Source organism: Stegodyphus dumicola, chromosome 3 (assembly GCF_044657685.1).
Source record: "Stegodyphus dumicola isolate Sdum_Otavi_A_Nest chromosome 3, ASM4465768v1".
Classification (NCBI taxonomy): domain Eukaryota; kingdom Metazoa; phylum Arthropoda; class Arachnida; order Araneae; family Eresidae; genus Stegodyphus; species Stegodyphus dumicola.
The window spans coordinates 145,574,404-145,586,516 of record NC_140770.1 but is presented as its reverse complement, the minus strand read 5'-3'; the positions used below and the strand labels follow the sequence as shown (position 1 = coordinate 145,586,516).

The following is a 12,113-nucleotide window of genomic DNA, read 5'->3' as shown; positions in this document are numbered from 1 at the left end:
GCAGAGATAATTAATTTTGATGTTCTGCCCGAGATTTGTTTATGAACACTTAAAAGAGTTTTACTGTGCTTGCTAAGCAGAATATTTTTCAGTTCCATTGGTTTATTTGTATATGATGCACATATCAAAATGTCAAAAGCATTTGTTTAGCGGAAAAATCTAAAGAGTGGCTACAGTCTACCCCCCTTCCGCTCTACGCTCAACTGTCCAAATATTCGCCAATTTCCAAGTATGCGGGTTAGTTAAGCTTTTAATGTTAAAGGATGACTGCATGAAGCAAATTTCTGTCTTCTGATTTCAGAAAAGTTCCTCTTTTTTGCTTAAATTACTTTGTTTGCAATATCTGTTAAGGGAAAACTGATATACAATGAAAATTTAGAAAATGTTCAGAATTTAGATTTAAATTATTTAAATATCAATATGAGTGGAAAAATAAATTGTATTTGTTATTAGGTTCCAGGCGAATGCAATAAATATTTCTTCTTATTATTTATTTTCTCTATTTTGAACTGAAATTTCATCATTAAATCTTGTAATATAGTTCTGCATAGTTTTTTTTCCTCTCATTGTAAACTAGTTCTGTAAATTGAACTGTTATTTAAAATTAAAAAAAAAAAAAGTAATTATTTTCCATGTTTGAGGTAATGCTTATTCTCTCTTAATAAATACTGCATTTCTCATTATTTTAAATTACAAGTCTAATTTTTAAGGTTATGCAGTTGTGTATAATGTAATTAGACTGGTGCTTATTTTTTTTCTTAAAATGTGCTTGAAAAGTGCTTATAGGTGCTTATTTTTTTAACTAAAATGTGGCTATGAACCCTGATCTTAATATATACACATTTCAGTTGATTTTGACCAGCAGCCAAGAAATGGTTGCCAACGCCTAGTGTAATAAATTTATAAATATGTGTTTATATTTGTGATAAATCTCTAGATTCAGTTTCAGATTTCTGAGGTTTGATACTCGGCTGAGACCTCACACTCAGATGAAATAATGAAGTATCTGTAGAGAAAGGAAAGCAGTATGAGCTCGAGGCTGACCACAATCTGTGATCTTTCCCAGTTTTAAAGTTCTAGAAGCCTTAGTTTGATGATTCTTTTATTCTGTATAATCATCTGACAATTGCCTTTGGGCAAGCAGTTGCAAGATTACCTTAACTTTTTATTTCCACACTATATTATGAAAATGAAACATTTTATTTTTCTCTGATTCCATGAGAATGAATTTAGCTTTCTGTTAATTCCAGTCGTACAGCAAAAGACAGATTTTCATCAGAAGAGAAAAAAGCAATTGAGCAGATGGAGCAAGATATATATAAGGATATCAGACAAGCTGCTGAAGCTCACAGACAGGTAAAAATGAATGAAATGCTGTTAAGATATATTTTAAAATGACATTTTATCATTTATCATAAAATTTTAATACCTTGGATTTTAAAAGGTTCAGTATTTTTACTTCCTTGTACGAAGTAAAAAGGAAGTATTGTAATCGCGAAAAGCTTCAGGCAGCATATTTCAACGAAAATATCCACTTTGACCGCTTTCGAATGCAATTTAACGATGTTTTTGCGTGATATCTATACGTAAGGACAGAATAAAAGACTCTTTTCCTCCAAAAAAACTAAAAAACTGCTTTAAAATGAATTCTGAAGAGAATTTTTCGTGCCATCTGTACGAACGTATGTACGTACATGCGTACAAACGTACGTACGTATCTCGCATAACTCAAAAGCAAGTAGCCTCAGAACGTTGAAATTTTGTATATAAGACTACTATAACATGTAGATGTGTACCTCATATTTTGGTTTCAGTCGGCTGCACCAAATGTATATAAATATATTTATAAATATATCCACTCTGCTACCCGGCTCAGTGATCTCAGTTTCTTTACTCTTATATGTTTGTAAATTGTACATTTTTTGCTTTAAAAATTATTGAATTATGTTGTTTTTATCTTCCAGTTAAAGTTTTTATGCCTTTCATAATTCTGGAAGCAATATTTGTACAATTATCAACAATTTAAAAGCTGTTTAAGTGCGGTTAAGTTTTAAATAACATGACGGACATATTTGTTTACATTTGAAGCAGCAGAATTGTAGATTTGTTGCCAATCTAGAGAGACTAAGCTTCACAACACAAAAATAACGCCTTCATTTATTATTGCGAATTAAATCATGCTTAATCCTTTCTGGAATTTTTTTGAGGAAATAACAGGGTTGCCACGCTACCTGGAAAACCGGGAAAAGTCGGGGAATTCGAAAATTGACCAAAAAATTCAGGGAAAAGTCAGGGAATTTAAGGATTTTTGTCAAAATCTGGAAAAGTCAGGGAAGTTCATACAATGATCCCGCCAAAAAAAGCAATTTTTGCGCCGACTTCGGAAGAGATAACTTTTTTGGCGAATTGCCTATCACGTGAGTGTCTGCTGGCATAGAGCCAATTTTCGCAGCTCCAATTTGATTGCCTTTTAGAAAGGCAAAGCAAGTTTCCCGCAACTTTTGGTTTCCAGTATTCTCGAGAATCGCATGTGCAGTGCATGAACTAAAGAAAGTATCTGTTCTCGTATAAAACAAAATGGGTTTAATCTTAGTATACGGTACCATGGAGGTTAGAATCAAAGAATGTGTATTGTAAAGAAGGGAAACCTCTCTGCAACAGACGTGGCTCCGTTCCATCATAGATGGAAACAGCTGTGCATGCGTGATATATCTGCCGCCAAAGCTGGAAACCGGTGTCGAAGTTCGAAGGTCACGTTATCAAGAGTTCATTAAATGAATATCCTTTAAAATTTCTTTAACCACTTGCGCTAAAAAGACGTGCCATGCACGTCGAGATGTTTTTGTTTCAAACTGCGAGCGACGTGAACACCATGTCGATAAGCATTTATCGCAAAAATGAAAATAACATGGTGCACACGTCGCCTAACAATGAGATTGTTTATTTCTCGAGTTACAGCTCTGGATTGCACTCGCAGATGCGGAGCGGCGTAAATGAAACACTTTACCACTTGCTATATTGTAGCGCACGGCACCGCAACCGTGAAGTTTAGTCTTAGCGCAAGTAGTTAAACTCTAAATTAAAAGAAAATATTTTTTGGCGCAAGTAAATTAATTCATAGGTTAGTAATTTTCAGGGGGGAACTACGAAAATCCGTTTTTAAATTTATTGCGAAAAATCCCAGAAGAAACGTCCTTTGATAAAACGTTTCTTCTTGGATTTTTCGCAATAATTTAAAAACGGATTTTCGTAGCTTTCTTTTTGTCAAAGAACGTTTCTTCTTAACACGTTTCTCAATTTCCGGTACGCATATTTCACAAGTGCACATCTGCGTAGCTACTGAGGGAGGGGTTTCGAAAATGGACCAATGAGCTGCTATTGCTCTTTTGACGCTAAATCTTCGTTGCATGTGCGCGTATGTTGTTCACGTTTTATTTGCATTTGTTTCGCAGTTATAAATATATGGCGTAATACGAAAAAATCTTGTAGTGCTTTCGTTTTTTTAAATTTGATTAATGGCTGACATTTCACTTTCGCGTCTTATCACGCATTAATATTAGGATTGACGTTCACGGCATATTATGTGGATTAAGAGAATTCAAGTGCATATTTTTTTTAAATTGAGCTTAGAATGACTGAAAGTATTACAATGAATCTAGTGTTAATTCTTATTTCAGTGCTTGAATTCTTTTGATATTAAAGTGTAAGATTCAGAATACATATGATCTGATTATATCCATTGTTAACATTAAAAATTATATGTGAATAAATTGAATATACTCGTTGGGAATACAATAAATTCACTCTGTTTCATGAGTATTTCTTGTGTAGACAGTACATTTAAGAGTTAGCAGTTATTAAATGTGAAATTTAACAAATTTAACACACTAAATGTACTCGAATGCAAATTAGTAAAGTTCACTTTGAATAAAATTCTGCATTGGTTATTATTACAGAACATCTTTTTCATATAGACTGCAATAAAAAGTGCTGACTTCTATTTACATATATAATTGGTGTAAATATTTTTCTCATATGCACAGTTTTATGTAAAGATTGCATTTGGGCTCAGATCTTTATCACGTATTTCTTTCTTCATTTTATTTACCACTTATTAAGTAATATTTCACATCGATATTTTTGCGAAGTATCCAAATTGTATTTGCATTTATTTCAACCAGGTAGTGAAATCATCATAAATTCCTATAATTGATTTAACTTCGCAATGAAAAGTTTCAGAAGCAATCGACAATGCTTTCATTATTTTGTTCAGAAAATTGCGTGGCGGAATATTTTCAGCCATCTTGCTTAATCTTAAAGCATGCGAAAGGTTATGTGGCATGACAGAAATATTACTGGATGCTCATTGGTTCATCCTAGAAGCCACTCCCTCGGTGGCTACACAGATGTGCACTTGTGAAATATGCTTCCGGTACACATCGCGGAGAGGGAAATTCTGGCCGCCAGGTTCCGTCGCCAAATCCCTTGGCAAATTTTCCCTCCGCATTCTAGCGGCGTAATAGCATTTTACTTGTATGGAAAATTTTCTTCTCTACATATACCAAAGAATTAGATTCTTTGCATAGACGTTTTTTGGTTAAAATAATCTCCATGTATGGATTTGGCGACATGATGATGCGCAGTAAACGGGTCATTTTGGTCTTGGCGACAATTTTCAAAATCGTGCCAAAGCCTTACCGTATACTAGAATTTTACCGCAAAATCTTTTTAAACTTTTCTTTTTAATAAATACCTTGCCATTTTGCAGTAAAATAAAAAATAGTAATCTGTCATCTCGGCTAACCATGTAATATAACTATGTTCGCTAAAATATCGTTGATTATTCTAATTCAATTTTTAAGTAATTATCTTTATTTTTATGTTATTCGTATAATTTAATGATGCTTCTTCCCTCTAAATTTATTAATTATTAGTAAATAATATTTCTAAATTTCAGGAAATTTTCTCTGGCATAATCTTGAAATTAATTCTAGCAGTATGATGACGTACCATCACGAAATTTAATGCACATATTTGTTTCTTATGTATGCTGCGAACTAAATATAAAATACCTCAATTTATTAAAATAGATTTCTTTCTTTCGTTTAGCTGCAGAATGTCGGCAAAAAAAGCCTTATTTTAGTCCAGATTGGGAAGATTCTAATCTCAATCTTCAATGGAGAAAACAACAACTATTATAATTATATTTGTGTTTTCAAGTGTTAAGGTGCTTTTTTAAGAACATACCTCACACAAATTAAATTTACCTAAAATCTAACCTAACTATTTAGCATTGCGTTGTGATTTATAAGGACCGGATTAGCCTCGTGTTGAACTGGTGATGATCATGAGTAATAATTAAATAAAACATACATTTGTTATCCAATGTATATATCTTAAATTTTATTAAGTTTCTTAAGTGGAAAAGTAAACAAAATTATCAAACAAAGTATACCAAGAATAATTAAGAATAAATGTCCTCTGGGATTTATTGAATAATTAAGTGAATTTGCTACACAATACAAGTAATACCATAATTTACCTCTTAGCGTAGCCAACGTACATTACGCGGATAGACTGTAATTTTCTTGAAACGCACCTGGAAAACCTGGAAAAGTCAGGGAATTTCATTCTCCTGTTTGAGTGGCAACCCTGAAATAAGTATTTAAGATTTACTTCGTAATTTTTAATGCAGATATTTTGAGTTTTTATGTATTTTTGCCTTGTCGCAAAGTGAAAACTGAATTAATTGAATGAGAAATACTCAATCGTCTGTGAAAAACTGTTTCTTTTTTGTTTTGTTTGCTTAATTTCTTTTATACATCATTCTAGCTTTGTTATAGTATTTGAATAGAACATGTGGCAACGATTAGATAATTCTTTAAACGATATAAATTTTGTGCATTCTGAGTTATAATATAAATATAATACTGTTAAGTAAACCTAGCGCCATAGTGTCGCTATGGGAAACAAAGTGAATTTTAAAGAATACATTTATTCTATTGTGGTTTATGCGCTGTCGGCGAAGTAGGTGTAATTCAATCTAATAAGTTAAATGAAATGCAAGAAAAAATGCATATAATTTAATATTCCCTACAAAAAAAGTCATGTGGCGTATACATCTGATTTTTTATTATAAAATTTTAATATTCTCAGTGAGATTTATAATTACTATAAAGTTTTAATATCTATTATTATTTTGTCATTTTAAAATTTAATATTCATGCTTCACTTATATTTTTACTCTTTTTTCAGACTAGACAATATATTAGAAAGTTTATAAAACCTGGGATGACAATGATAGAAATATGGTAAGTTATTTTGTATGGCAATTAATTTGTCTTAAAAATACCTTCCCCTCATTTAATATAACTAACATGTTACAGTAAGCTATTGATTATTCTTGTAGAAAACAAAAGCTAACATAAGCTGATGAATTACTGTTACATGAAAATTAAGAAATAATGAAACAAATGCTGTTTCTATATTCTATATTTATATTGCAGCTGACATCAGTGCCATTATGTCTTATCAAAATTACTTTCTTTAAATTGTAACACTTTATTTGTTTAGTTATTTTTAGCACCATTGCATTTAAAGGACATTGCATAAAAGTTTTCAGTTTTTTTTTTTTTTTTTAAAGCATGTTTGATGTAAAAAATGAAAACATGGCTAATTATTCAAGAAAACTAGATTTTCAGTATAAATTCTATTTTGCTATAAGGAGGGTTTCATTCCTCCTAAGCTGACATTTCCCACCTCCTTTGATGCGACTGCATTTAAGGAGGATTAAAGATGTCATGTAGTTAACAGTAATTCATCAGCTTATGTTGTCATCATTTTATTTTTTTCTTCTGTTTTTTAAGAATCTGTTTAGATGACTTATTGATCTGAGCGGTGTGACCACTTTTATCCATTCATGAGATTTGTTATCTCATTGCTTAAAATATTTCCATTTTCTTTAATGACCTAAATATTGTCTTGATGAATGGAAATTTATTTAATACAGATTTAGTATGCATATAAGTGCTGTTTAAATAGGAAAAAAGTTCTATACTGCTTGAAGGATTAACCTTTTGTATATCATATATAAATTCGGTATATACAATCTAATTTCTTGTATTCTTGTAGTGAAGAACTAGAAAAGACTGCCAGGACATTAATTTCAGAAAATGGTCTGCAGGCTGGATTAGCATTTCCCACCGGATGTTCATTAAATAATTGTGCTGCTCACTATACTCCTAATGCTGGAGATACCATAGTTTTACAATATGACGATGTTTGTAAAATTGATTTTGGCACTCATATTAATGGTAAAACTGTTTTAAGTTTTTTCACCTTTTTTAAACTACTTTAATATGAAAAATGAATATGATTTTAATATGAAATTATTTTTTCCAGTTATGGTATAAAATGTTATATTAAGTATTTGGCATAATAAATACTAACTTAAGAAATAAAAGGGTACTTCTTTATCATTATTGCCCCTATTTTGTAAATGGCAACAAGATTATTGAAAAATGCAAACCATATTCATATGGCTGGCAGTCCTAGCAAAAATCATTTATTACTTGCTCATGACAAGAAGAAACCATGTTCTATTATGTTTTTATCGTTTGAATAAACTGTATCTTTTATGTTCAGACCGCTAGTTCTGTATCTGAATAAACTAGACATATTTTCTTTTTTTCCACTTAAATTTTAATAATTCACAATCACTTATTATTTTCTCATTATTTCACATGTTAACATATTTTTTTCAAAACTACGGTTTGAAATGTTTAATTTCCAGAGAAGTGAGGAATTTGCTATAGCTTTCTTCTAAGAAAGATGCATTTTACTTGATCTGAATATGCAACAATAGCCATTAAATAAAATTACCTATCAATGAAAGCTTTTGGAGGTACAGTGTAAAAAGTTTCAAGTGAAGGAAATGCATACATTTTGACACCTGTTTCAGTGGTTTTAGAATGCTGCTTGTTACAACACAGCAATGTATTGATGTGCAGAGGAACTGGTGTCTAAGAAGTGATTAGAAAAACAACTCAGCCTTTATAAAAACACATCTATTGACTGGAACAATTTTATGAAAAAAGTGTATTCACTACATCTAATCCGACAATCTACAAGTGAGTAGGCTCTAAAAAAATTGTGAACATAAAACAAAAATCTGTTTGAATAAGGAAAAAGGAAAGCAGGCAAAGTGTTTACACAGTACTGCATATTTAGCAAGTTATGAGAAGGAACTGGTGAATTCTTTCTCGTTCAGGTCCAGAACGAAAAGGTAACCATATTTACAGCAAAAATCATTGACCATGCTCAAGAAGAATCAATGATTTATTCAGACAGAGCATATAAAGCAAAGGAGCTGAAATAAGCAGGTTAGAGAGATTTTACTGTAAACCATAAATTTAAATTTAATGGCCCACCAGCGGCCGAGCGGTAAAGACACTGAACACTGGTAGTTCGGTCTGAGGTTCGAATCCCGCAAACGGGCTGGCTGCATGGGCGTTTTCATGGTTTTCCCCATGTGTAACATGTATACGAGCTAGTTTCCCTTAGAAAGTTCTCCATGAAAGACATCCCTCCCTTTAGGCAGATAGCCCTCATGTGCTTTGTCATAACTGAATAATCCAATCCAATACTTAAATTTAATGATCCAACGATAGCTGTCCATACACAGAATGTTGAAAGACTGACACTGCACTAAGTGGCAGAATCAAATTTTACAAGACACGGTTTTCCTTTACCATTGCATGCGCATTTCATATGGTGAAATTCCATGTGATGAGAAAATGCTTCTGATACTGATGCTTTCAAGTAATTTAGCAATTAATAATCAGATGCTTTATTAAAAGCTTTATTTATTAAAATACTGATGGTTTATTAAAATCATTTGGCCACAAAGTGCATGTGAGAAGTAAACTTGAAGTTGGAGATAATCATGGTGCCAACTTGATTTAAAAAATAAGGCCAGTAATAGAAAGAAAGAACTAATAGAACATGGTTTGTAGCAGTCCTTACAAGTGCTTATAAGTCCTTATATTTGAAAATAAAATATAAAAGCCCTTATAGGTGCTTACGTTTTTTCTAAAGCACTTTTTTTTTAGTGCTCCTGCACATTTGTCCGCTTACCAAAGCATAAACTAAATAAACAACTTTTCTTCCTTATATGTGTCAGATCGTGAATCATACTCCAAGAAATAGCTTTTCGCTCCTTTCTCTGCATTAACATAATCTTTGGTGCACATGAGTACAGACAGGTGCACATCATTCAATTGGTCAAAGAATTGCGAAAGTGGTAGAAAAATGATTGGTATGCTTATATTATGAGCATATGTATGAATATTTATAATATATTTGCAGTAACTGCTGAAGTATAGATAAACTTCAAAAATGGCTAAGTGTGCTTTAACCCAGATTAGTTTTCTAAGGAATAATATTTGGAATGGCATAAATAAAATAAAAAAGTAATCGTGTTTTTTTTTTTTTTTTTTTTTTTTTTTTTTTTTAATATTAAAACTGTTACAGTTCGAGCAAATCAAGCAACCGACTTTTTTGGAACTGATTTATTTTAAAAGTAAACTTATTTTTAAAAGTATCACACTAGTAGTAGTACAGCTACTGAAAAAGATATTATAAAGCTGTTTTATAATTTTTTTTTAAATTTTTTATTTTACAGTAGTGTGAATTTTGCGTAATAATGAACGGCATTCCTTTTTGTGTTCACAGTATTATTCGTAAGGTATTCAACTGTTAGATTTTAAAGTAAATGTAATCCTTGCTGTACATAAATCGAGTAGAAGCTTTATCGGATGTCTATATTTGTATTAAATGAAGAAAGTTTATGTGCTTGCTAAACTTATTGTCTTCTACATTTTTAAAGCATACAATTTATATCTACAATTTCAGGAATAGTATAACCTTTCTTTCAGTAGAAATTGTGTTCTTGTTTTCTGAATGTGGCTCCAAATACTCTCTCAGTTCATCGCAAATTAAAATAACTATAAATTTTGGGAATCTGAAATATGCAATGAAAACATCTTTTGGCAGAACAAAAGCATCAATATATTTTCTATAAATTCGCCACCTATTCAGAGATCTACGACCGTATTCTTCATTTAAATATGAAAAAAACATCGGGGAAAACACATGCAAAGCCATTGTCTACTTACTACGTCAACTGCACAACTCTGATTGGCGACGCGGCAACACTTTTTCATACGCTCCCGACAACTTCCGTACTCAGAGAATATAGGATGTTGGGCAGACCTGATTTTTACTAGCAGCGACATCTGGCGGCCCACAACTTGCTGTCGACTCTCGTAGCGCAGAATAACCGTCCTGGATTGAATAGGACTAAAGGTTCTGTGGTCTACCAACCCAAACGAAGAATGATTCTATTGTGGACATTTAACGCACTCTGTTCAAAATTAGAATGAAAAACACTCCAGATTGGTGAATCTCTTTCCACGTGTCCTACTCAATGATAAATATGCATTACGGTGAAAACCGAAGGAAGCAAAGGGACGTTTTCTTTTATTTATTCTCTGAATACCGGCAGCTGTTGATTCTCATTGCGTAATATCACGTGTGGAAGAATTAAGGCGCATGTATTGCACAATAACATTGTGATATTTCGCTGTGATAAAAGAGTTTTACTTGCTTGTGCTTGCTAAGCAGATTATTTTTCAGTTCCATTGGGCTATTTTTTTATATGATGTACATATTGAAATGTCAAAAGCATTATTTAGCCGAAAAATCTAAAGAACGGCTACAATCTACACCCTTTCCTTTTTTACCAGTTACCCTCGACTATCCGGAATATTCAGATATTCGGTAATTTCTGAGTATGCCGGTTAGTTAGGCTTTTACTGTTAAAGGATGACTGCATGAAGCAATTTCCCATCTTCTGATTTCAGAAAAAGTTCCTTTTTTACTCATTTTTACTTAAATTTCTTTGCTTGCACTATCTTTTGAGGGAAAACTGTTATACAATGAAAATTTAGAAAATGTTCAGAATTTTGATTTAATTTAAATTATGTAAATATTAATATGAGTGGGAAAATAAATTGTATTTATTTTTAGGTGCCAAGCAAATATAATAAATATGGCTTATTATTTATTTTCTCTATTTTGAACTGAAATTTCATCATTAAATCTTGTAATATAATTTAGTTCTGCATAGTTTTTTTTTTTTTCCCCTCTCATTGCAAACTCGTTCTGTAAATTGAACTGTTATATAAAATTTAAAAAAAAATAATATAATTGTATTCTATGGTTGAGTAATGCTCATTCTCTCTTAATAAATACTGAATTTCTCGTATTTTTAATTACAAGTCTAATTTTTCTTTTAAGGTTATGCAGTTGTGTATAATGTAATTAGACAGGTGCTTATTTTTTTTCTTAAAATGTGCTTGAAAAGTGCTTATTTTTACTTCCTTGTATGAAATTAGAAAGGAAGTATTGTAATCACGAAAAGTTTCAGGCAGCATATTTCAACGAAAATATCCATTTTGACTGCTATCAAATGCAATTTAATGATGTTTTTGTGTGACATCCGTATGTAAGGACAGAACAAAAGCCTCCAAAAAATTATAAAAACTGCTTCAAAATGAATTCTGAAGAGAATTTTTTGAGGTGTCTGTACGTATGTATGCACGTACGTATCTCGCATAACTTAAAAACGAGTAGCCCTCAGAACATTGAAATTTTGTATATAGGACTGCTATAACATGTAGATGTGCACTTCGTATTTTGGTTGCAATCGGCCGCACCAAACGTATATATATATATCCACTCTATTACCCCGCTCAGTCATCTGAGTTTCTTTACTCTTACATGTTTGTAAATTGTGCATTTTCTGCTTTAAAAATGATTGAATTATGATGTTCTTATCTTCCTGTTAAGGTTTTTATGCTTTTAGGAAATCTGCAAGCAATATTTGTAGAATTAATCAACAGTTTAAAAGCTGTTTAAGTATGGTTAAGCCTAATTTTTAAATAACATGGCGGAAATGTTTGTTTACATTTGAAACAGCAGAATAGTAGATTTGTTTCCAATCTAGAGAGACTAAGCTTCGCAACAACAAAGATAACACCTACATTTATTCT

The 12,113-nt window shown here is 31.7% G+C and overlaps 1 protein-coding gene across 2 annotated transcripts in view; it reads left to right on the top strand.

Moving 5' to 3' along the window:
- The window catches only part of und (methionyl aminopeptidase und), a 42,898-nt gene that overhangs the window by 13,858 nt on the left and 16,927 nt on the right, over positions 1–12,113 (top strand). For both annotated transcript variants that reach the window (XM_035373891.2, XM_035373892.2), the window contains exons 5-7: positions 1,251–1,356; positions 6,256–6,311; positions 7,132–7,313. In XM_035373891.2, the coding sequence (XP_035229782.2) occupies positions 1,251–1,356; positions 6,256–6,311; positions 7,132–7,313 (344 nt within the window). The remainder of the gene's footprint in view (positions 1–1,250; positions 1,357–6,255; positions 6,312–7,131; positions 7,314–12,113) is intronic.